The 24,411-nt window shown below is 50.6% G+C and overlaps 11 protein-coding genes across 11 annotated transcripts; 7 read left to right on the forward strand and 4 right to left on the reverse strand.

Moving 5' to 3' along the window:
* Positions 1 to 1,029: 1,029 nt before the first annotated feature.
* On the forward strand, positions 1,030 to 3,228 carry N7525_008580 (uncharacterized protein; the record flags this gene model as incomplete). Its single annotated transcript, XM_061214430.1, has 5 exons — positions 1,030 to 1,820; positions 1,882 to 2,487; positions 2,538 to 2,618; positions 2,925 to 2,937; positions 2,995 to 3,228. Coding segments are annotated over 5 exons (1,725 nt in total), but the record flags the coding sequence as incomplete, so codon positions are not given.
* Positions 3,229 to 4,899: 1,671 nt separating this feature from the next.
* ddiA (putative DNA damage-inducible v-SNARE binding protein Ddi1) lies at positions 4,900 to 6,292 on the forward strand (the record flags this gene model as incomplete). The annotated part of the gene is made up of 2 exons (XM_002562640.1): positions 4,900 to 5,509; positions 5,586 to 6,292. The coding sequence occupies 2 exons, from the start codon at positions 4,900 to 4,902 to the stop codon at positions 6,290 to 6,292; spliced, it is 1,317 nt and encodes a 438-aa protein (XP_002562686.1).
* A 195-nt stretch (positions 6,293 to 6,487) lies between these two features.
* On the reverse strand, positions 6,488 to 7,424 carry N7525_008582 (EXPERA domain-containing protein; the record flags this gene model as incomplete). Its single annotated transcript, XM_002562641.1, has 4 exons — positions 6,488 to 6,558; positions 6,650 to 6,802; positions 7,084 to 7,275; positions 7,352 to 7,424. The coding sequence occupies 4 exons, from the start codon at positions 7,422 to 7,424 to the stop codon at positions 6,488 to 6,490; spliced, it is 489 nt and encodes a 162-aa protein (XP_002562687.1).
* A 1,221-nt stretch (positions 7,425 to 8,645) lies between these two features.
* Positions 8,646 to 9,846, forward strand: N7525_008583 (TauD/TfdA dioxygenase family protein; the record flags this gene model as incomplete). The annotated part of the gene is made up of 2 exons (XM_002562642.1): positions 8,646 to 9,642; positions 9,716 to 9,846. The coding sequence occupies 2 exons, from the start codon at positions 8,646 to 8,648 to the stop codon at positions 9,844 to 9,846; spliced, it is 1,128 nt and encodes a 375-aa protein (XP_002562688.1).
* A 333-nt stretch (positions 9,847 to 10,179) lies between these two features.
* Positions 10,180 to 14,477, reverse strand: N7525_008584 (putative non-repetitive nucleoporin; the record flags this gene model as incomplete). The annotated part of the gene is made up of 4 exons (XM_061214431.1): positions 10,180 to 10,791; positions 10,848 to 11,626; positions 11,692 to 14,151; positions 14,201 to 14,477. 4 exons carry the CDS (start codon positions 14,475 to 14,477, stop codon positions 10,180 to 10,182), a joined length of 4,128 nt encoding a protein of 1,375 aa, XP_061068862.1.
* A 312-nt stretch (positions 14,478 to 14,789) lies between these two features.
* On the forward strand, positions 14,790 to 15,381 carry N7525_008585 (uncharacterized protein; the record flags this gene model as incomplete). The annotated part of the gene is made up of 2 exons (XM_002562644.1): positions 14,790 to 14,929; positions 14,982 to 15,381. 2 exons carry the CDS (start codon positions 14,790 to 14,792, stop codon positions 15,379 to 15,381), a joined length of 540 nt encoding a protein of 179 aa, XP_002562690.1.
* Positions 15,382 to 15,503: 122 nt separating this feature from the next.
* On the reverse strand, positions 15,504 to 16,344 carry N7525_008586 (uncharacterized protein; the record flags this gene model as incomplete). Its single annotated transcript, XM_002562645.2, has 4 exons — positions 15,504 to 15,791; positions 15,838 to 16,016; positions 16,068 to 16,182; positions 16,243 to 16,344. The coding sequence occupies 4 exons, from the start codon at positions 16,342 to 16,344 to the stop codon at positions 15,504 to 15,506; spliced, it is 684 nt and encodes a 227-aa protein (XP_002562691.1).
* Positions 16,345 to 16,666: 322 nt separating this feature from the next.
* N7525_008587 (5-formyltetrahydrofolate cyclo-ligase) lies at positions 16,667 to 17,396 on the forward strand (the record flags this gene model as incomplete). Its single annotated transcript, XM_002562646.1, has 3 exons — positions 16,667 to 16,754; positions 16,804 to 17,229; positions 17,281 to 17,396. 3 exons carry the CDS (start codon positions 16,667 to 16,669, stop codon positions 17,394 to 17,396), a joined length of 630 nt encoding a protein of 209 aa, XP_002562692.1.
* Positions 17,397 to 17,429: 33 nt separating this feature from the next.
* On the reverse strand, positions 17,430 to 17,804 carry N7525_008588 (small nuclear ribonucleoprotein E; the record flags this gene model as incomplete). Its single annotated transcript, XM_002562647.2, has 3 exons — positions 17,430 to 17,479; positions 17,534 to 17,624; positions 17,682 to 17,804. 3 exons carry the CDS (start codon positions 17,802 to 17,804, stop codon positions 17,430 to 17,432), a joined length of 264 nt encoding a protein of 87 aa, XP_002562693.2.
* A 228-nt stretch (positions 17,805 to 18,032) lies between these two features.
* N7525_008589 (mRNA transport regulator MTR10) lies at positions 18,033 to 21,219 on the forward strand (the record flags this gene model as incomplete). Its single annotated transcript, XM_002562648.1, has 6 exons — positions 18,033 to 18,158; positions 18,219 to 18,311; positions 18,359 to 18,631; positions 18,683 to 18,773; positions 18,839 to 21,079; positions 21,131 to 21,219. The coding sequence occupies 6 exons, from the start codon at positions 18,033 to 18,035 to the stop codon at positions 21,217 to 21,219; spliced, it is 2,913 nt and encodes a 970-aa protein (XP_002562694.1).
* Positions 21,220 to 21,900: 681 nt separating this feature from the next.
* Positions 21,901 to 24,228, forward strand: N7525_008590 (putative C2H2 finger domain protein; the record flags this gene model as incomplete). The annotated part of the gene is made up of 1 exon (XM_002562649.1): positions 21,901 to 24,228. The coding sequence occupies one exon, from the start codon at positions 21,901 to 21,903 to the stop codon at positions 24,226 to 24,228; it is 2,328 nt and encodes a 775-aa protein (XP_002562695.1).
* Positions 24,229 to 24,411: the final 183 nt, after the last annotated feature.

Genomic DNA, 24,411 nt, shown 5'->3' on the forward strand with positions numbered 1-24,411 from the left:
GAGGTTCAGAAGTCCAAGAAGTTGAATGGGTTTCGATGTCAGGTGACCAGGGAGCTACTGTGTGGGGCTGTGGGGACAAAGAAGTATACAACTTTATGATCAGGATATCTGATCTGATTTATACGTTCAATTAGGATAGAATGCCAGTTAGGTAGGGAATATGGACAAATTAGCAGAAGATGTTCAATATATTCTAAGTATAGCAAGTTTGAGTGTATGTGATTCTATGGTGCTATGATTCTAGATCACTAGCAATGCTATCACTAGTTAGGTGCTGCTAACTATAAAGGCTACAGATGAAGTCGATATGTAGAATTTACCTAACACCACCTAGTAAAAAATATAAATCTCTCTTGATAAGTTCTAGCCTCTTCTAACAAATTATTCGCTACAATGCCATATATACGGTATTTCTTGCAGAAATTTCCCTTCCTCGCATTGCCTATATAGGCTTTCGAGCTATACGTTAGGCGGAAGCTGCTATCATGTCTATCAGATGAGGTTCGGCATTATTTATTGCATCTAAAAAGGATATTGATATACAGATGCCACTTTCGTGGGTCTTGGTCCTTTCTTATAGAAATCTATGAACTCAAAGAGCTATGTGGCTATGTGACACAATTAGTTATTAACCCAGGCCTGATAAAGGAGTTTATATGAGGAACGAAGTGCAGAATGAAAACGACGAGCTGAATGAAATATATAAAAGAAGTTGTAGCCCGTTGGGCCAACTTTCCAACCTCAACCTTCCCCTTCCACTAGCGATGATCTAATCGACCATCACGTGTTATCAATCTTGGACAACTCACAAGGTTGCCAACTCTTCTCCAGGATTCATCCTTTTGCTTCTTTAATCTTCCTGGGTTTATTTATTTCTGTCGGGTGTGTGCCCAGACGGTATCGCCTACCCCCTATCCCCTGACCCGACATAGCTAACTCCACCTCTCAAGCGGTACCCACGAGCCTGAATGATGGTAATGTCTCTCATGGCTCCTATGCGTCTGGCTGATGTCTTACACTTCCCTTTAGTCTGGGAATTACGATTATCCTCGTGCTTCTTCCTCTTCATCCCGTCGCATATCCCGTACTATCAGGCCTGACGAACGCCCTGAGATTCTCCGTCTCCAGCATCTCCGCAATTTCGTATCGGAACGAAATCGCTCCGGTGCCCACAACGCCTACAACGCCACCCTTGCTTTGGAAACATTAAACCGAGAAGTGGCTGAGCATTCTCTGGACCGAGCTCGCGATCGCACCAACTTTGAGCAAGCCCGGGCCGACATCGATCGCCAGATCCAACAACTGCACTCCGAGACAGCTGGCCCCGCAGAGCGAATTCGGAGCATTTGGCTCGACCAGATTCGCTCAGAACGGGCCCGCACATCGCTCTCCCCAGAGTCACATTCCCTTCGCCATCGTTTGCCCTGGCAAACGCTTAGACCACCAAGCCCAGACGGATCTTTATCCAGGTCGCCGCCCCTAATGCCACCATCCGGCCAGTCGGGCCGTGATGGCCAAGGACGGATGAAGCGTCGCAAGCTGGACACTGATGATAACCGTGAGGAATTCCGAGGCTTCAACTATGGTCAATACGGACAAGTGGTACCGGGAATGCTGCAAATGGAAATCGCTAGCTGCGACGGGGGAAGCTACGATCCGGACAGCGGGTGTTCGCGCCCAGAGAATGTTTTGGACAACAATACAAGTGTCTACTCTACCAAAGAGGCCCGTTGCAACTTGGTCCTCTGTCATCGGGGCGAGGCCCCGTTCTGCTTGAAGAAGATCGTTATCAAAGCCCCTCAATGCGGGTTCGATGCTCCGTATGTCCACCAGCGTGTCTGTACAATGGACTGATGGCTAATTCTGCCTAATTTGAACCAGAATACAAGAAGGTATGGTATTTGTTGCGATGACCTCTGATGAACTGCTTGCCCGCACCGCTCAGTACCAAATTCAATACTCCAGCGGCCGATACCGCCGTCGAGGCCGCCGCAGTGGCATGCAACCATCCCAGGAATACCTCACTGGCTTCCGACCGCCACTCCAAAATCTCGAACGCACAGTCCTCATGAGCCCACATTCAGCCGCCGTTCCGCAGACCGCAGAAGACCCGCAAGCGCAGTTCCACATCACCACCGAGTACGACGAGAATAACGAAGATTCAGACGATGACGAAGACTGGCGCTCTGCATTGCTCGAGAGAACCCAGGCCGAGCAGACGGAAGATCCTTTATCGGATACCGACGAAAGTCCAAGCGATGAGGAAGACCCTTCAAGCAGACATCAGCGTCGCCGACAAATTGAATCAGAACGACTGAGTACTCTCAGCCGCGTCAGCGAGCAGAGACTGCGCCATGGCCCGAGTCTCGTGTATCCAAACCCCCCAGCGGAGCCTGCTCACCCAGCTGCCGAAGTCCTAAAGCCACATGCGCGTTTCTTTATCGAGCGAGAGAAGAGCATGGTTACCATCAAATTTGATCCGCCGCCGTATGTATCTTTGGAATTGGATGTGGATAACTGAGTACTGACGTTTCAAGATCTGGTCGGTTCATTCTCATTAAGCTGTGGAGCCCGCGAGCCCACGGAAATATTGATATCGAAAGCATTATTGCACATGGGTATGCAGGCCCGCGCTTCTTCCCAAGTATCGCTGCTCGCTAGTGGTGGAAATAAGGAGTTTTCAGGCGTTTTTCGGACCAGAAGTATAGAAGCTTTTCATTTTCTTTTCGTCTATAGTATTTCGGCCGCAACTTTCTTACTAGCGAGCACTAGTAAGACGACGTTATGAATGATTATGATGTAACTTTCCAGATTATTGTCCATTTCCCTGACGAGTAGACCACACTAACTATGTAGTATGTGGGATCGTAAGGTATCTAGTAACGTCCAAGGCATGGCAGGTGGTATCTCTAATGCTTCTTTAGGAACACTCTCAAAGTATCTTGAATCGACCCATCTTCGCTTCGCAGCCGTTTCCAGCACAACAGGTGGTAGCGTGCTAATAATTTGAACGATACCTACAACGCACTGTTACATCCATGGATGCTACCCCCGTCCTCGACATTCGCTATTCCCAATCTGGGCACCTACATAGGCAATCTCTCCGGCATGACTACAGCCATGACCTACTCTCTCTACATCCAGCACAGTGGCGACGACAGGGAGCGTGAACCTATAAACCCCCATGGCCTAGACCACATCATTGCACGCAGACATCTCGCCCTATAAACGGCAAGTTCAATTTGAAGCAAGGCCCGGTGGCAGCGAGATGACGTTGGTCCAAGGTATATCGCATACCACGTGGCTCAATGTGTGTTGAGTCTCACCATATGGTCTGTCTCGACCGGGCTAGCTTCATATTGACGAAATGATCGACGCCAAGGTGGTAAGTGGGGACGGGGGTCCCTGGTGACCCCTCGGCTATGCGCATTGATAGCTTGCAGCTCGATATAAGTCAAATTGCATCCGTATACTCCGTATTGAAAGGATAATTCAAGTCCATGTTCTCCGCCATGAATCCGGGGAAACCTGGCTAAGCACGTAGAAATCCTGCAGGATCTGCTCGGCGTGTTTGGACACAAGTCAAACAGACGGGGGTTCACCGGCGCCCTCGGGATAGCCAGCATCCTAGGGGCGAAATCTGCGCATCAGTGCAACAACGTAAGTGGGATATCACCGCAGCGAGATACGCGCTGGATTTCAACACGAAGGCTGGCCAGATGAAGTCGAGCCGTGTCTCTTCGTTCTTCCTGTTTGGCGCGGTTAGCTGTTATAAAGATAAAATAAAATGGCGAGTACGGAGATTAAAGGTCGACCTATAAGAATCGATTCTCGGGAACCGCCCTAACAAATCCTAAGAAACCCCGAAACGGCGCCATGCCTGATCTACGGGACGTTGGGGTTGATGGAGCCAATCTGAAACATTAGCACTAATGCACGGCTCTAGAAACGGTCATCTCGAAAACGGTTACCTACGTTAAATAGGAACTTCGCCAACCGGTTGGTCCTCAATCCATTTGAACGCCTGACTATCGCCTCAAACCCGTTATACGTGTTTATATCCGTTGCAACGTTTATACCGGACAAATGCATGCAGCTACTTAAAGCTATGCTTGGCAGTCTCAAAGCATGGCTAAAGTTCTCTGCATGTGGCGAGTAGCGCGGGGGTGAATGATTCATCAGAACTGCGATATCTTCGAATAGGTTGGGGTCTGGTTTGGGACTGGTCGTGTAGGACAACGGACACGAACCGACGTACTTGTGAAATAGCCAGTCCAGCCTCGGGGCTCTCGGACAGTCCTGCGGACTAGGTAGCCCCGCTGTAGTAGTTTGACAAAGTACGGAAGCCATTGACGCTGGTAACCAACACCGGGAGATTGTGGGATATCGGACATGACCGTACAGAGTAGAGTCAAGAAAATAGGGCAAATCCAACGCGAAACTTCTATATCCAACAACTTTCCGAGGCTGATGACGTGGATAGGACCTGGTCAGCCATTAGCCTGTTTGGGGGGCCATGGGGCAATGAGTGGAGGAGCTAAACGGCTCAGCGCGGGGCTCATTGCGCATATGCAATACGTAGGTGGGAGAAGATCATGGATGTACGAGACCACGTTAGCTGCAGCACTAGAGTCGGAATAAAAGTCTATGCCATTTCTGATTTGAGGAAAAGAAAGAAATAGAGTGGATGTAAGGGAGAACCCTGGAGAGAGAAAGAGAGAGAGAGCTTCTTAAAGAGTCAGGTGTCCCCTTCCCGCTTTATTAATCTTTCCTCTCTCTCCCGGTCTCTTTCTACTTCTCGGCTTCTCTCATCTTTTTCTTTTTTTTTTCTCTACTCTTTCTCCTCTCTCTTCTATAGTTTACCTCACCACCTTCCTAGCACACATCCTTGCCGATACCATGCGTATCACCGTCAGCGTCATCCGCCCTGAGCAGGCGGACTCCGACATCATCAACCTAGAAGTGGGCGGTGATATGTCAATCGAGCTCCTCAAAGCTATTGTCGAAAGCGAAACTAGCATCCCACCCGAAGCCCAACAGCTTGTCTATAACAACCAGCTCCTCCAAAACCCCTCCCAAACCCTAGACCAAGCCGGCATCACCGAGGGCGACATGCTCGGTGTGCACGTCACCCTCCGAGCTCCCCAACCAGCCCCTCGCCCCGCCGCTTCCAGCTCCGTCGCGCCCAGGCAGAACGCTCAACCCCGCCCCGGCATGCCGGACCCCGAAACTATTCGTCTACATATCCTGGGTGATCCCCGCGTGCGCGAGGCTGTCCGCAGGCAGAACCCAGAGCTGTCTGAAGCCGCGGATAATGCTCAGCGCTTCCGTGAGGTCCTGCTTAGGCAGCAGCAGGGTGAGGCGCAGCGGGAGGCGGAAAAGGAAGCCCGCATTGCGATGCTCAATGCCGATCCTTTTAACCACGATAACCAGAAGGAAATCGAGGAGATTATTCGCCAGAATGCTGTTACGGAAAATCTACACAATGCCATGGAGCATCATCCCGAGTGTATGCTCTATGTCTTTTGAACTGTCTGCTAGGCTGCTGGAGTGAGGATGAAAGCTAACCAAATCTGTTTCTCTAGCCTTCGGTCGCGTGACAATGCTCTACATCCCCGTGGAAGTAAACGGCCACCGTCTAAACGCCTTCGTCGACTCCGGCGCTCAGGTGACTATCATGTCGCCCGAGTGTGCAACATCGTGTAACATAATGCGCCTGGTAGACCGTCGCTACGGCGGCATCGCCAAGGGCGTCGGGACCGCCCCGATCCTGGGCCGGGTTCACTCTGCCCAGATCAAGATCGGCGAGATGTTCCTGCCCTGCTCCTTCACCGTCATGGAAGGGAAGCAGATCGACCTGCTCCTCGGTTTGGACATGCTTCGCCGACACCAGGCCTGCATCGATCTCCAGCGTGGTGCGCTTGTCATTCAGGACCAGGCCGTCCCCTTCCTCGGTGAGAGTGATATCCCCAAGCACTTTACTGAAGAGTTCGAGGCGGAACCTACGGTCAAGGGTGCCGATGGTGCCGAAGTGGGTGCCCGCACCGGCGCGGTCACGCATAAAGCGGAGAACAATCCTAATGCCAATGCCACCCCCAATATTGCATCCGCCTCCGGGTCCGGCGCGTCAGGGTCACAGCCAAGGATCAATATCCGACCTGCGCCTACTTCGCGGTGGCCGCAGGACTCCATCGCCAGGATCACGGAGCTGGGATTCTCGCGCGAGGAAGCCGTCCGGGCTCTGGATATGGCACATGGAGACCTGGAGGGGGCGATCGGGTTTTTGATTTGATCTACGGATGGATTCCGCTTTCTGCATTTACATTCAAGGGCGTTTTGGTCGGGATGGGAACTTGGATTAGCGAGACTTGATCAAAACACGTAATGATGTGTACGATTATAACGCTGGCTGCATTGTAATAGATTGTGTTTATTTTCCTACAGGTACTTGTATAAGTACCGTGAGTCCACGGGAGGTATATGTTGTTTATTCGCGCTTAGTTTTCGGCATTAGTTTGTCGCGTAGACGGAATACCATGTCTAGAGCCATGAACCCGCCTATAATATGTCAGTAACAGGTTTGCATCACCTGGGCAGCCCTGGAAGGCCAATTGCGACATTCTGTCGGACAACCTTGGATTGTACATACCTAACGCCATATACGGAGCATACAGCGTGGTAAGCTGCTGCTTCTCTGCGACCGAACGGTCGGTCCAACTCCACACAACCACCAGAGACGTCAGCGTGGTGATGAAGGCTTGAATACCGAAGACGAGGAGATGCACAGGGACGAGGGGGTGGTCTAGATGAATTGGTTGTGTTAGTTGCTTATTGCGTCTTTTTCATTTTTTCATTGTGATGCCATTCCCCTGTTCGGGGAAGATAAGGATATGTAGTCAGATTTCCAGATATTGCATTTGATATAGATATGTAATGGATACAATGGATATAAGACGTGATGTAGATGTAGGTGGTTGGGGGTTGGACTGGACTGGATAGACAAGGATACAAGGATATACATAGTATATACATAGTACCATGTACGATGTACGAGCATAAGCTTGAGGGAAAGGAGTAAAGTACCTTTAAGCAGACCCCGAGCTGCCCATATCGAGACTGGGAGGTGGTACAGCAGCTCCATCCAGATGAAGACGGTGAACCATGTTGGGGGGTCTTCGAAGAATTTGTCGCGGTAGGTTGTTATGTAGAATTCGCGCAGCTGGTGGGAGAGATTTGTTTGGAGGAAGGATGGTAGGAGAGGGACTGTGTCAATTACTGTATGGTGTTTGTATGGTGTTAGTATGTGCAGATGTGAGGTTAAAATGGGAGATCTGCAGATAGAGAATCATACGGAGAATGATCGGGACATGGGTGACGAAAAAGAGGAGATAGGCCAAGTCCCGTTTACGAGTGCAGATGGACATGGTTGGGATGTGCTGGGTCATATGCAAAGCGAAGTCAAGGGGTAAGACAAGGAGTGTGTGAATGTGTACGGAGTAGATGTGTACGGAGATACTCCGTAGATGTTTTGGGATGTTCTTGTTTAGGGGTAGAGAATATCAGGTGACCCAGGAACAACATACTCCGTAGTTATAGCTACTACATATAGTTGTATAATTGCTTTTTTGGAGATGTTAGTGTATATCTTAATATTTTTAGACTTAGCCGAGGTTACTACAATGTAGTCCGTATATACATCCAACTTTGACTTGATCTCACCGCTGCTTCTCAATTTTAAGGTGGCCTGACGGAACTCCCTCGGGGAGAGGATGAATCCGAGGGAATTATCAGATATCCATGGGATATCCACATAGATTACCTATTAGACAAAGGACCTTGGATGCCAAATCTCCTAAGAATTACATCACCGGGATAAGGTAGTCATGCATGGATGCATTTGATACAGGGAACTTCCTAGAGAACCCGGTTTGATAGGTCAAAGAGGCAGACTACAGACAGACTACCGGGATGTAGACCGCAAGATCGGGATGCCCTAATTAGCTCAGGACAGGGTGTTCTTCTTTTCCTTTTTTCTTTTGCCCTTCTTTTCCTTCCTTTTTGCCTAATTGCCTCTCTTTTTTTATTTTTCTCCATGGAGCTTCCTAAATAGTTCTACTTAAGCCGAATCCCATGCCGAATCATAATCTCATGCATAGATCACGGCAGATAATGCAATTGCCATTCAGCCTGCAGTATGCCTTATCTTCGAAGTATTCCCATTACATATGTATATAGCGGTGTACGGAGTACCCTCTTGGAAGCTTTTCGAAAGAAAAAAAGTGGGCGAACGGTCGTGGCACGGGGATTTGCAGTGGGAACGGTAGTGGATGGGATTGACATGGGTTAACGGGGGGATTTTAGTTATTTTAGTTATTTCAGTTCTTTTTTGGTTATTTTAACTTGAATAGGAATATTATTTCTTTTCATTATTATCTTATTATCTCTGACCGCTGTTCGTATCTCACCACTCGGAGATGAAGGGAATTGACTAGTGTTTTAGTTTGATGCGACTATATAGGAGAGAGTATAACTATATATATATAAAGGAACCATCCCACTTTCTCTTCCCCCTTATCCATCTTATCCATCTATTATATACTCCACTCATACAATCTATACATCTATACAATATACATCTATACACAATGCCTTCCTCAGCCCCCCGTCGTCCAAAGCAGCCAAAAAAGCAAGAACCAATCAGCTACGACATCAACATCCCCTACGTCGATGTAGACAAGCAATCCAAAATCTCAACCAAGTACCCCCAATACCTCCCCTCTTGGGACCCAATCTGGTTCGAACCCCTCCAACCCTTCGAATATGAAGACCCAGCCCTGCGAGTCCGCAACAAATCAAAACCAAACCTGTTGCCCCCAACCGCAAAAGTCTCCCACATCCAGCCAAGCCTAGGAACAATCGTCGAGAACGTCCAGCTCTCAGACCTCTCCGCCGCAGGAAGAGATGAACTCGCCCTCCTCATCTCAGAGCGCAAGGTCGTCGCCTTCCCAGACCAGGACCTCATCGACGCAGGCCCAGACGCCCAGGAATCTTTCATGCGTCACTTCGGTAAACCAAACTACCAGCCCGTCTCAGGCTCAATGACAGATCATCCCGCTTTCCATATCATCCACCGCGACGGAAACAGAGATGAAATCGCCCGTTTCCTGCAGCAGCGTACCACAACCACCCTCTGGCACCAGGATGTCAGTTACGAGATCCAGCCTCCCGGCTATGTCATGCTCGGGCTCCTGCAGGGCCCTGAGGTCGGCGGTGATACCGTATTCGCTGCTACGGACTTGGCCTATAAGCGGCTCTCGCCGGCTGTCACGGCTTTCTTGGATGGATTGAAGGTTACGCATTCGTCGGCTAAGATGATTGCCCATGCCCGCATGACCGGTGGCTTGGTTAGGAAGGATCCCGTTGATACGGTTCATCCGCTTATCCGCGTGCATCCCGTTACCGGGGAGAAGTGTATGTTCTTGAATGGGGAGTTTATTACGAGGATTGATGGTCTCAAGGATTCTGAGACTAAGTGGGTGTTGGATTTCCTCATGAATCATCTGGTTACCGGTCATGATTTCCAGGTCCGTGTGCGCTGGCAACCCAGGACAATTGTGATGTTTGATAATCGGTCGACTATTCGTGAGTTTTTTTTCTTTTTTTCTTTTTCTTCTTTTCTAGACTTGGAATTGAGGACCTTGCTAATAAAACCTAGATTCTGCCATTGTTGATTACTTGGATGATGATTACGGTGCTAAGGCTCGTCACATCTTCCGCTTGATTGCTCTGGGTGAGAAGCCCATCCCCGTGTATGAGGAAGAGGAAGAGGATGAAGAGTTCGAATAGACTGCCATAATGTGATAGAATGGGGTTATGTCGGTGTTTCGGTTTTATAGATTCTAATGAATTTTAATTTAATTTGTTCTTCTGGAAGATCGAAATACAATATTGACTATGTATTCATTTTGCGTGATCAGGGCTATATTCCCTGTATCTTAGAGACCCATTTGACTGTGAATTCGTTTTCATTACCACCCCACGCCTAGAGTTACAAACAAAATCCCAGAACGCAGCCGATCCCTTAAAAAAAGATCATATGTCAAAGTAAATCTCAGTCACCGCCACGCAGATCTGCAATGCTACATGGCCCACATCGCCTCCTCAGCAGCAAACGCCACATTACCGTAGAATGTCATCGATCCGTGACCGCAAGTCATGGGCGATCTCCAATTGCTCCCCACTAATGACACCGCTCTGTTGGAGGAGCAGCAGCATCTCAGACACACGCTCGGCAACGATATCCGAGCCGAAAACAATGCCGCCCAGGCGCACGGTCTCATGGAACCATCCATTCAGCAGGTACAGCAGGTCGTGTGCAATCACTCGGCGGTTTGATCCGTGGAAGGGCGCCTCGTCGGTGTAGTACATCGTCTCCAGCACAGCGTACAGGGATTCGTGCGCCACGCCAAGATCTAAGAACAGATCCACCACCCAGGTCGCCGGGCCGACGTTACGCTGGAACTCCAATGCATACCGCTCCAGCATGGGGACGAGCTCGCGGATGGGGAAAATGGTCTCGGACATCCGCAGGCGACTGCCGAGGCTGCGGACTTTGTCGATCACCGCTTCGTAAGGTTGCGGTGAACCGCGTTGAACGGTGGCGTCATGAACTCCCTGGATCAGGTGCTGCCAAGTTGACTTGACGTCGGCCGCATTGCGGTGGTCGGCTTGGTAGAATATTTGGAGACAGATGTCATGGTAACTGGCGGAGTCGGCGTATTTGTTGAATAGCTAGAACACGTTAGTATCCTTCTTTAATCTGATTTGCTGGGGAAGTTAGGACTTACTGTACTAATATCCAGCACTGGTCCGTCGACCTCACGCAGTATCTCGGGTTTCCGCTCGGGAAGAATTCGCTCGTCATCCTTGAGTCTTTGGAGTAGATCATCCTGAATATTGGCCACGTCAATGAGATTCGAAATCTCTTGCAGCAGTCGCTGCCTTGATTGACGCCCGACGTCCGGTGTGAAAATCGAAGCGTTGGCACGGGCTTGACCAAGGTACTCAATACGACGACTCAATGGCAACACGAAAGCACTATTGGCCAGGTGGAACTGAACCTGTGCAGTCTCGAAGAATCGCTGGGACTGGGCGTAGAACCGCCAAAGTAGATCGGCATGGCCCAGATCATCGTTCGACTTGCGCTGAAGGTAGGTGACCACAAATGGCGATTGCGTCTGCAGCAACCGATCGTTCCAGCCCTGCTCAAGGTACCAGTCGTACAAACTCGTCAGGAACACTTCATCGGTGGAATCGGAGATCACGCCATAGGCCTCGTTCTGGCGTTTGGCAATAGTGGTCAACTGGCCATCAATGAGACCGGGATCAGATGCAGCCAATTTGTCAACCGCAAGCACGACTTTGAAGATTAGATCATAGCACTGCTTGCGGAAATAGAAGTACTCCCTGCGGGGGTCCTGGGTAGTTGTGAGCGTGAGCTGGCGCTGGGATCCATAGGGAATAAGGGGGATAAGCACCTGTTCGGGACGCTGATCCATAATCCAGGAATAGGCAAGGTTTGACTTGTCGGACCGAGCAGCAACGTTGAGGGCAAGCTGAATAGCACCTAGAGAAAGAATAAAAAGAAACCAATTAGTACGAGACAGCAAAGACCGCGCTCACACAGCATACCTGCAAAGAACTGGTCGGCAATGAAATTGTCCACAGCAGAAACCAGATAATCCATAGGTAGGCATTCTGCCACCTGCTGGAAGAGATGTAGACTCTCGTTGAGCAAGTTGCGGCCCAGTTCAGTATTGGCACCGGCCTCGGTCGCGCGCTTCAGCATCTCTTGCGCCTTGAAAATCACCACATCCTCTGTACTGCAGAAACTGCCACATCGTCGTCGAAGTGCATCGGCCACGGTCTCGACGTTGGAACCCTTGGCAATGTTGCGGTTAACAATGCCCTTCACAAGTTCCTTGGCAATGTCATGTCCCTTGCTGGAGCTAAACAGTTCCTCAAAGGTGAGGCTGAGGAACTTTGCTTTCGATTCAGCTGGCAAAGTCGCCACAATCTCATCAACCCGCTCATCGAATAGAACGAGTATGAATGAGATACCCTCAATCGTGTGCGACACCAACTGAACGAGTGAGTGTAATGCGCGGTGCTCGGCTTGCAGCGCCACTTCTTCTTGCTTGCTGTTTACCCGGGCAAGCGCGTCGGGACCGTTGAGCCCATCGATAAAGGTCTTGTTCACCTTGAAGAACTCTGCCAGCGAGGAGAGGTCATGCTGGACAGCCTGCAGCTTACTGGAACTCACGGACGCGGAAACGGACTGTGCGCCGTTAGGTCCATTGCCCACCTTGGCAATTTTCTCCTTCCAGATAGATCTCAACAGACGGGCTATGTATAGTGCGATACCCGTGTGGCGAGGAGAGGGCTGCACTGCGTCAAGAGCGGAGGTCGAGCCATCCGCAATAGCATTTTCATTCAAATGGGCTCGACCACCTTGGGTAATGAAGGCCTGGCGTGCTGCAGCAAGGACGTCCGGATCGGTAATTCGGGTCAGTCTTTGGTCAGGGGAAATCTCCATACCCTGGCCACAAGCCACGGCTAAAGCAGTTGCCAGCATCTCGCTCCGTCCATATGTTCTAAGGAAATTTTGGATCTCGCCGGTAAGTCCCTCATGGGGGTTGCCGCTGCTGCGGAGCAAAGCCGCGAAGATATCCACGAGACGGCGCCGACGAATGATATGAACACCACCGTTAGTCAAGATCGCAATCTCAGCAGCTGGGTGGTCGAATTGAACGGCTAGTTCATTGGTCACCGGCGAAGGTGCTGAAACCAGGCCAATATCCTCTGCCTTGCCTCCCAGGTCCAGGATGATAGCCGACTCAGCGGCTTTACCACTGACCGAACTTTCCTGGTACTGAGCGACCCGACCAGAGTCGGGGGTTGAGATGAAAAGGGTATCAATCTTTTGCTGTGCATCCTTAGTAGTGAAACAGAAGAAATAGCCTGGGGAATATCGCTCGGCAAGACGAGTGGGTGAAAGTGTGGTAATCTGACCAGCAGAAGGAGAAACCGCGCCAAGAGGTGAAGCAAGTGAGATGGAAGGTGCCACCCCGCTCACACCGGGGGAGGTATCGACGGGCGGTGTCTTGACATGCAGTGCCTGCATGCTTGTGGGAGGGCTAGTGTTGGTCGAGGCAGGCGCCCAACTGTTTGAACCAGTGGCGCTGAGATATATGCGATATCCGGTTGCTGTCGTTGCAACTAGATGATACCGCGACGCTTCTGTGGCTGGCACCGGACTGATTGACACAATCTTGATTCCGGGGTTGAGGGTTTCGTTTGAGGTGATGATGTGTCCGATGTTAGAATAGATATCTAGAGCGCGTTTGGTGATTGCGAGTGTCAAAGTGTTTTCAGGTCCCATATGGAACACACGAATTGTAGACGAGGAGGAGAGTGTGTAGAGCAAGTTCCGGCTGTCGTCAAGTGCCATCTGCACTACATGCTCGGCGGCACTTTGTGCAAGGTTTGTCAGGCTCATCGAAGGCCTGAAAGCCGATAGACGGGAGCTGGTATGGTTGACTCTCCCACAGCGGCCCTGGAACCACCTTTCCTCCTGTTGGTAAGTGACCTCGTGTACATCAGTGTCAGACGATCCTCCAAAGAAAATGCGTCCGGTGGATGGTGATGCTGCAAAAACATTTATATCCAAGCCACGGACTGCCACCGACATCCCCGTGTGATACAGAGAAACTTGTCGACCTCCACTCGGCGTGTTTTCATAGCCCATTCCCAGCAGAATGATGTCCGCAGTCGTCGCGATGACCAACAAATGAGTGATCGCAGGCAAGAAAACTCCCGAGCGCGGTTTGGTCAGCTTTACAGCATTGATGCTGTTAGGCTGTTCCTCGAATCCCACCAATTGCGGGTTGGGATGTGTGAAATCCCAAATGTACAATGCATTATCAATCGCGACCCACGCGTGGTTTAACTCGGCGAACAGACCCATGCTGGTCGAAACTTGTGCGCGGTTGTATTGGTCGAAAATCTGATCGGGGATATCGTACATTTTGACTTTCTGGAATGGTGCCCATGATTGAGATACGGGGATGTTGTACTCAGACGAGGAGCCCTCTGTTTTTGGTCAGTCTCGCTCCAGACAGTCTCAATTGAGGAATCTCACGGGATAGATAGCTATCAAGGTCTGGATAACGCGATTCGCTTTGCAAGCTGCTATTGATCGTTCGCGCCCCGCGTTCCTCGGTGCTCACTGTTTGATTTTTGGTCTTCGAGGCTGCTGGAGGGAGCTTTGGCATGGGCGTCTGGGGTTGCGTCTGCAATGGCGACTTGGGAGGGAGAGGCCTTGCTGTAGCTGGTGCCGGGGTCTGAAAGTAAGCTCCAGGAAGGGGTTTCTGCGGCGTCGCCGGAGGGAGATTTGTTGGAAGAGTCGGATACGACATGGCGGCGGTTTTGAGGGAGAAAGGGAGGATCTCCCGCTAGAAAGCACAAAGAAGCTGCAGTGTAGGTCGGACGAGAAAAAGAAAGTAAAAGATATCTGGGGGAATGACGATGAGAGAAGGTCTTGGGAGGAGATTGGATTATTCAAGGTCTTTGCGAAAAGAGAGAGTCAACACCTGGGAGCGCACAGACCAATTGGGAACTTCCGCTTTTACGGTATGGTTGACTATTGTTGATTGTCCCCCCATTCCCATTGATCCTCAATTGAGCTTGTTTCTTATTGTCTAAACTTGTCATTGAATCTGTCAATCAAAATGTTTCAATCTATTCGTTTTTCTTCACGCCTACCAGCTCGTCTGGTACGGTGGAATTCCACCGGTCCGGCCCTGCCACCCTTGATGGCTACTTTGCGGACTGATCTGAAAACTGCTATGAGAGCCAAAGACACCACAAGGTAGAGAAGCTTTTCCACTTATGTTTTGGAGGTTCAGCGCGCTTATTATCAGACTGAATGTACTTCGTGCTCTGATCTCTGAGACCAACAACGCCGCCAAAACCGCCTCGCCAATTCAAACAGACATTCAGCTCTTGTCGCTAATCCGGAAACGCCTGAACGCGTCTAAAGATGCAGCAAAGGAGTTTGCTGCCGCTGAACGTCCAGATCTGAAGGAGAAAGAAGATGCACAGGTTGTGGTATTGGAGGAATATGCTAGTCAGGTCAAGACCCTCCCCATTGCCGAGATCAAAGAAGTGGTCATCAACGAGATCGCTGCTATGGTCAATGCCAATACGAAGCCCAACCAAGGAACCGTTCTCAAAGCTCTGTTTGCTCCAGGAGGCCCTCTCGATGGCAAGCCAGTGGACCGGAAAGAAGTTGCTACCGAGGTGAAGAACGCGCTCTCTTGAGCTTACATTTACCAGATTGTATATTAGTGTCACAATAGCCTCAGTCAAGGGCATCCAAATCGCATTTATAATTCACAGAAAGAACGAATACCAAACTCCTCTCCAACGCCAGCCTGAAATATTCATGAGCAGAAGAAAGCTACTCCTCCAAGAGATGTCATCAGAACACCCAACCACCACCATCGGTCTGGATTGACCAGCTGTTCTCTCGCGACCAGGTACACTCCCGATTCTTTTGAGGACAGTTCTCGCTTTTGCTTATGCCCCGTTGGCATGGGGTTCAAGGTCGTGGTAGGGAGCATCTTTGGTGGCTGGTAGGCGAGAAACATGGGATGAACGAGTGAGCCATCAAACTTGGTCAGATCGAGGCGTTTAATGCGATTGAACTTGTCAATATACACGGAAAACTCCTGTGTGTTGTCAGAATGAGTCGGAGAGAAAATGAAAGAGATGTACCTTGAACTCCTCGGTAGTGTTATATCGTGTGTACTGGCCTGACTGTTGCCGGCAGGGGTCGGACAGTAGCTGACGGCCATCGACAGCAATTGGAGTCAATATCAGGGTTCCGTTGCCGAACACAGTATAAGAGCCATGTTGCCACTGCATAATCCCTCCCGGGCATGATGGGTCGACCGCTATTCGATATTAATACGGAGTCGGAATCTATACATCCATTGGGAACTGACGATTTGAGATTGCGCGATAGTATGCAGATTCATAATTTCCGTCATCATCAAATGAGTATGAAATGCCCGTTAAATTGGGCTCGAGGAGTTTGTCGTTGAGCGGATCGTAGAATCCCTATAGGAGTTAGTCTCGAGTCATTCGTATACCACCTACATAGGTAGTAGTTCCACATACTGGACCAGTAAGAACATCACGAGATTTGGTAGTCCATGTTCCCACCAAATCATTCGCGTTCGCCAAAGCGGCTGTGACCAAAAGACCCCAAATCAAAAACATCTTCGTTGACAAAGAGAAAATTGACAGAAAGGGAGTATTTGAAGGGCGCCCTTTATTGGGGTGGAGACAAACATACCTAAGTGGTTCAGCAAGGCCCTGGAATGGGGAAGGGTTTGGCTGAATAGGCTATCAAGCGCATCGGTTTACAATTAGACATAAACTGGTAGTGTATATTGTAGTGGTTATCACTGTGGTTTTTGAAATAATGCCTTTTTCTTTTTTTCCCCGTCCTTTTTTGGGGATTCTTTTTTTGGAACAATAACTTACGGCGTGAACTTCCCCGCGGATTGGCGTATTTATCATCTACAACTATCTTAACAACATGGCGTTCCAGGCTGCAAAGCGCGACCTCCGCAAGAGGATGCGCTCGACTCTGCAGGGTCTGTCTGCAACCTCAATAAGTCAACAATGTCAGATCGAATGATGGTCTTTGGGTTGTCCATAACTAACCTGTCGCAGCCAGCGCGGCAACGACCACTTTCTTGTCACTTCCCGAGTACCAAACCGCCAAAAGCATCGCCGTATACCTGTCAATGCCAAGCGGGGAACTCTCAACGACTGGAATCGTAAAGGATGCTCTACAGCGTGGGAAGAACGTCTACATCCCTTATATTCACACCCAGGGTAAGACATCCATCATGGACATGTTCGCGCTCGGGTCTGTATCCGAGTTCGAGTCATTACAGCGAGACAAATGGGGAATCCCATCTCTCTTATCTACGCAAATCGAAGGTCGACCGAACGGATTGGCACAGGGCTTGGATCTTATTGTCATGCCGGGCATGGCCTTTGACCACGGGTTCCGACGACTTGGTCATGGCAAAGGGTATTATGATCATTTTCTAACTCGATACTCAACATCGACCCACAAAATGCCATTCCTCGGTATGTAGTCCCAGAAACAATCCATTTATCCCCGACTGAACTCCATGGTAGTTGCCCTTTCTCTCCAAGAACAGTTGCTCGCTGAGGATATTCCTGTGGTGGAGCACGATTGGTTGGTTGATGCCATCGTGGTTGGCGATGGTCAATTCTTGAATCGCAGGGCATAGCGCAAATAGAAACAGAAAAGGAATAGCGAAAATTCAAACGGCCTGGATCAGAGAGACATTGTCTCCCTTGAGGAGGATCTGGCCTATTGCGCATTAGTTAGCTGTGTTGTCGTGACTCCATTTCAATTTCGGTTTACCTAGTGGTCTGCGCTTCTCTTCCTCTGTCTTGGTGGCCAGGCGCACTTCGACGGCGTCGTCAATGACCAGGTTCATGAATTCATCAAATCCCTAGCACAGGTTAGCTCAAATGACAACCATAACGGGATCCCGTAAAGAAACACATACTCGGATCTTCCCTTCTATCCGGAAAGCGAGCTGCTCATATAGCCAGATGGAGACAGTGCTGCGTTTCTGCAGGAGACTGAAAATGAAGTGGATTGGAGCCAACAATGTCTTGCGGCCTGCCATGATGTGCGGTTATGTCGAAAGTGGTAGCTGTCACACGGGAGACGAGGCGAAGAAAGCTCTGGCGGGCCTGGCAGTCGTCCCGTGATTTGATTACGGTAATACGGTTATCTCGTCACGGCCACCCCATCCCACCTTCAACTGCTCCCCCTCTTCGAACCCGTTTCCGCAGTCAGATGCTGATACATTTTTGATACATTGCTGAGCCTTGATTAATCCATTTAGTTCAACATGGCCAGCAAGGAAGCCGGGCAGGCATTCGCCCCGGTCCTGGCGGCCGTCGCGACAATGCAAGGAAATGTGTCTCGGACTGAGAAGACTCAGGCACATGAATTCCTTGAGAAGTTCCAGAAATCGGTACGCTTCTTTCGCTTCGTATTAACTTGTCCTCTTCGCTGATATTCTATGCATCTTTAGATTGAGGCCTGGACAACGACCCATGCTCTATTACAGTCACCCGATGTGCCCGTCGAAGCCAAACTATTCGCCGCGACTACACTGAAAGGAAAAGTAAGGGTACTTCTACTTAATCGTCTTCACCGATTCTAATTGCGCAGATTATATTCGATCTCGATCAACTCCCTCCGGACTCAGTTTTGGCCCTTCGAGATTCGGTTCTAAACCTATTGGTTGCATTTGCGCCGGGCCCGCGCCCTATTCAGACCCAGCTATGCGTGTGCTTGGCCAGTTTGGCGATTCAGATGGTCACATGGAAGGACGTCCTAGCGACTGTCGGAGCAGCTCTAGGAGGCAGCGCGGGGGATTGTGTTCTGGAGTTCCTAAAGATCTTGCCCGAGGAGGTCACTGAGGGTCGCAAAATCAATCTCAGCGTATGTTTCTGCGATGGTGCTTACGAAAACTGAAGCTGACATTTGCAAAAGGAAGACGAATTGGTCGACAGAACCAAAGAGCTGCTAGAAGACAATGCAGAGCAGGTCATGCAGCTGATGATCCAATATGCCCAATCGTCACGTACGTATCCAACAACCACGTCCCATTCTCTTTGCGAATTAGGATCCAGAACTGACTATAAACAGCTGCTGCCGCAACAAACCCCCGTCTTCTCGACTGCATTACTTCGTGGCTACGTGAAATCCCCGCCGCCAAGGTCGTTGAGTCACCTCTCATGGACGTCATCTTCAAAGCCTTGGACAACGATGCGTCTTTTGACGCCGGTGTTGACTGCGTTTGCACGCTTTACCGCGACACAAAGGACGTGGACGAGTCGTTGCCCGTCATTCAAGCCCTTTATCCGCGATTGATGGCACTTCGCCCAAAAATTGCCGAAACTGCCGAGGCCGAAGATTTGGAGGCTTTCAAGGGTATCACAAGAATGTTTGCGGAGGCAGGTGAAGCATGGGTTGTCCTTGTTGCCCGCCTGCCGGGTGAGTTCCAGGGACTCGTGGAGGCGCTTCTCGAATGTTGCGCACGGGACTGGGAGCGCGACGCAGTGTCTCTGACTTTCATTTTCTGGTACGAACTGAAGCAATATATTACTCTCGACCGGTACACCGATGCTCGAGTCGCGTTCCAGCCCGTCTTTGCCCAGTTGGTGGACATCATGGTGAAACACCTCGAGTTCCCTACTCCGGAAGAGGGCGAGGGGGAGGATCTGTTTTCTGGAGACCGCGAGCAGGAGGAAAAATTCCGCCAATTCCGCCATGCAATGGGCGATGTCCTTAAGGACTGCTGTGCTGTTGTGGGCGTGAATGATTGTCTTGCTAAAATCTACCAACTGATCCAGGAGTGGGTTGCCAAGTATGCATCGCAGGCAAGCAACGAGCATGTTCCCCATTGGCAGGAACTGGAGGCCCCTCTGTTCGGCCTCCGCGCGATGGGCCGTATGGTCGATCCCGAAGAAAGCACCATTCTTGGGCAATTGATTCCTCTGATCGTTCAGATTCCTGATCAGGAGAAAGTGCGGTTCCAGGCGATCATGGCGTTGGCACGCTACACTGAATGGACAGCCCTCCATCCCGAAACATTGGAGGCTCAGCTCAACTATGTGATTTCCGGTTTCCACCATTCCTCCCAAGAAGTTGTGCAGGCTTCTGCTCTTGCCTTCAAGTTCTTGGGAACCGACTGCCAGAAGTTGCTTGGTGGTCATATCGCGCAGCTCCATACCTTCTTCGAATCGGTTCTTGACAAGCTCAAGCCCACCAGCCAGGAGGAAGTTACTGAAGGTGTTGCCGCAGTGGTTTCGGTGCAGCCCCATGAGAAGATCTATGATTCATACAAGATGTTCTGCGACCCGATCATGGCCCGAATTATGAACCTTGCCAATAATGCGCAGACTGAAGAGGACCAGCGAGCCGTGGCTGACCATCTACAGCTGATCACTATTTTTGTGCAAGTGGTGACTCCGATTCTTGCACCGGGAGAAGAAAACCCTGCCGTCAAATACTGCGGTGAGGTTCTACCCATTATGACCACGATTGTCATGAACTTCACGTCTTCTACGCCTATTCTCGAGCGAGTGTGCCGATGCTGGCGATACATGATCATCTCTTACCGCACTGGCATGATCCCTCTTTTGCCGACTCTGGCCCAGAGTATCGCGAACGGATTCCAGGCCTCGCGCGAGGGTTGCTTCCTTTGGGCCACGGACGCGGTGGTGCGCGAATTCTCCGATGGTGCCGAGTACGTCGACCAGGCCACCAGTGATGCCGTTTTCCAGTTCTATGAGCAGCAGGCCATTGCTTTCCTACGGATCTTGAACGACCTCCCCCCACAAAATCTGCCAGACGTGATTGAAGACTTCTTCCGTCTCTCCTCTAACGCCGTTCGATACTACCCCAAGAAGTATATCACTTCGTCCCTTGCCGTCCCCATCTTCTCCGCCGCCCTCAGTGCTCTCACTCTTCAACAACTTGACCCTCTAATCGCTACGCTGCATTATTACCGTGATTTGTTCAGCTTTGCATTCGACAAGCCTATGGTCTCCCAATTCACCAGCCCCGAAGGCCAGCCTTACGTTACCCCTCCTGAGGTTCGCGAGGCCGTTAAGACGTTGATTATCTCGCAAGGCCAGCCTTTGGCGCAGCGTGTGTTGACGGGCATGATGTTCACTTTCCCAGGCGACTGCTTCCCTGACGCGTCGGGAGTTCTGATGACGATGTTCGAACTACTCCCCCAGGAAACTGGGGCATGGCTGCAGACCACCCTCCAGATGCTGCCGAGTGGCACTATGAAGCACGGCGAAGCCGAGCGACTGCTGAAGAATGTCTCTGACAAAGTCCAGTCAGGAGAGACCCGCAAAATCCGTGTTCTCCTCCAAGGTCAGTCAAGTCCCCGTCCTATTCTTTATTGTCTCATCTAACCCCACCTAGACTTTACCAACTCGTATCGCCGCCGCAATGTAGCGCCACGCGACGGCCTTGGCCGTCTGGAGGCCGCCCGATTCCGTTTCAGTGGATGAGAATGTTGCTGTAAATTCTTCGGTGCTGATCAGCACTAAAAAAAAGAAACCCACGGAAGCATTTGCACAAAATCTGGCGTCAGTTCTTTGCTATTGACGTGCCAAGTGGTACGATACACGATGGGATGGCATGAACTCGGTGTGATGATTAATGACCTGCTTGTACGCCGGCCTGACCAGAACCTTTCTGGCTTTGACATTACTGCCAGGTGTTGTACGAGCTCGACCTGTATCTAGGTATTCAATAGTCGCAACTCATTTCTGTGAGATGCGTTGGCGCACTCTCTGTGCGTGTGGTCATTTGATTACGAGTAATGAATCTATTGAGCATCAATATCCCATTGGCATATGGTTCTGGTACATGTAGGGATACTATGTTTTACTATCCTGTATAGTAGAATAGGTCAACTCTAGGTATATAGAGTATATAGACATTATACGAATAATTAACTCTTGTGAGGAATACTATACACTATACAGCACAGTCTCTCACCAATAGAGTCATCTCCGCCAATAACCTTGGAACCCCACCGAGATCTCCGCACTTCCCCCGGACAACCCTCTCCAAGTCCCCTTTGCGCTTCATTCCTCGACTCATTCCTGTTCCCTATTGGGCCCTTCCTGTCCAGACATTCTTCTCCAACTCCACCTTCTAGTGATCATCGTACCATGGCATGAAAAATGGAGATCGACGGTCAACCCTCCAAAAGACGGCGACGCAGTCGCAAAGTTCAGTCAGATCGCAAGTTTGAATGCACATTTGAAGGCTGTGGGAAGAGCTATTCTCGCGCCGAACACCTGAGTCGTCATGCGCTCAACCATACCCCGAAACAAATCTACCGCTGCGACTTTCCCAACTGCTACCGATCCTTCGTGCGACAGGACCTCTGCACGCGCCATCGTGAACGTCACACCACCAGCGGTTCCCAGCTCCAGAAACGAGATCATTTCACGGAAAATGGCACGAAACATTCTCCGCCTTCTTCGCCTGCTATCACCGCACCGGAATACTTTGTTGGCTCGGAGGAGCCCAAACCTCCGGTGACCACATACCCCCTCACCACCGGAGTGGATAGCAATGAGATACAAGTGGACCAATTCTCAGATTTCCCAGCGGTACTGGACCAGCCTGATAATCTGATCGATCTCGACTCCATGTCCTACCCGATTTTTGGCGGGGAAACCTATAACCGATCGCCATTCGCCATGGCAGACGATTTTGCAGCGTGGTTATTCAGCGAGCCAGTCGCGCCGTTGGGCTATGGAATGGTACCACTTGTTCAGAATCAGTTCTACATGAACGAGCCTGCATATAGCAACCACAATTTTTGTTCCGTGATTCCACAGCACCCGATGAGCGTAACGAGTATTTTGGACTCGGGAGCACCACCGGCTGTCATCTCGGAAGCGAAGCGCCAGGAGCTGCTGCACTTGATGTCCACGCGGTTCAATGAATCGGCGTATGCGGCAGGTGCTAAACGCAAAGATGCGTTGATGGACGGGGATTTAAATGACGACCGACATGCCTTGAGCTTGCGCATGATGCAGACGTACATTGGGTCCTATTGGTACCACTTCCATGCACAACTTCCAATATTGCATCAGCCCACATTTAGCGCTGATCGTATCCCGAATCTATTACTACTAGCGATTATGGCGATTGGAGCGGCAACACTGGATAAGATCCATGGGCAGTCTGCCACCGAAGCAGCGGCTGAATTGGCTAGTTTCATCGCCTGGCATTTACGTTGGGAAATCTTCATGGATGCGGATTTTCGGCCGCCAGCTAAGCTTTGGGTGTTCCAATCTTTATTACTGCTTGAAGTCTACGAGAAGCTCTTTTCTACACGCGCATTACATGAACGCGCTCATATCCATCACGACACAACACTCACGCTTATGCGCCGAGGTAGTTCGCTCATCGGTAGTTCTTCATTTGCTACCCCGGAAAGCAAAGAAGAAGACGAGTCATGGTCAACCTGGATCAAAACCGAAGCGACTCGGCGCGTGGCATTCGCCGCCTTTGTGTTGGACTCAACACATGCTACTATGTTCGGTCACTCGGCCAAAATGGTGGCCCACGAACTCCGGCTGCCATTGCCGTGTGACGAGGCGCTGTGGGCTGCAACAAGCGCCGCCGAGGTCGCTCGCGTGCAATCCAGTCTGCAGTCGCACGGTGTGCGGCCAATTATGTTCCTCGACGGCCTCAAGCGCACACTCAATGGCCAGCCCGTCCGGACCAATGCGTTTGGGCGAATTATTATCATGTCAGGCTTGCTGAGCGTCTGCTGGCATCTGAACCAGCGAGACCTGCAAATTAGCTCGCTCGGTGTGGGCCAGACTCTCGGCGGACGGGACAAGTGGCGGACAGCACTTCTCCGGGCATTTGATAACTGGCGCCGCGATTTCGACGAGGCCCTGGGGCCGTCGACCACATCCGAGTCGCGCAACGTGTTGCATGGGCTGGCCCATATGGGGTCCCATGTCGATATAGCCGATTTGCAGATCTTCGCAGGTGCGGGCCGGTTAATGGGTCGGTCTATCACGGCGCGTGACTACTCCGCCGCACGAGAAAAGACTGAGAAATGGGCGACCAAGGCTTCGGCGCGGGATGCCACGTTCTACGCGCTCAAGTTCCTATCTACGTGTTTCTTGGATTCGGCCACCCAGCCCGGGGAGTATGCTGCGCGTGATGACTACTTGCTAAACCGGCCGTGGGTTATGTACTTCGCAGCGCTGGTGGTATGGACCTATGGATTTGCGTTGGATGGACCCTTGCGTCCTCCCCCTATTCTCCTCACTGTGGCCGACCGAGAGCGCGACATGCAAGGGTTTTTGCATCGTGTGGGTGAAATCCAGGAACCCAACGAATTGGAGGCTATGAACGGACGCAATGGATGTCTCGGTCTGCTTATGATTCTCCGAGACTCCTTTGCCAAACCGCGGTGGGAGTTGTTGGGAGAGGCGGCGCGGCTGCTGGACAGCTGCATTGCAAAGCTGCAGTCGTAGCATGTATGATGATGTGTTTATATATACCAAATATCTATGTTTCTATTATTTTATTTTCTGGCAGTGAAACATGCAAGTATGCAAGTACAGATGCACTATCTAAGTATACAAACCCCCTAAATACGCCTCGTAGCGTTGCCCTAACAACCACCGCCGATCCCACATCAAGTTCCCCCCCCGACT

Source organism: Penicillium rubens (genome assembly GCF_028828025.1).
Source record: "Penicillium rubens strain IBT 27055 chromosome Unknown utg000003l_segment0_segment0, whole genome shotgun sequence".
Lineage (NCBI taxonomy): Eukaryota > Fungi > Ascomycota > Eurotiomycetes > Eurotiales > Aspergillaceae > Penicillium > Penicillium rubens.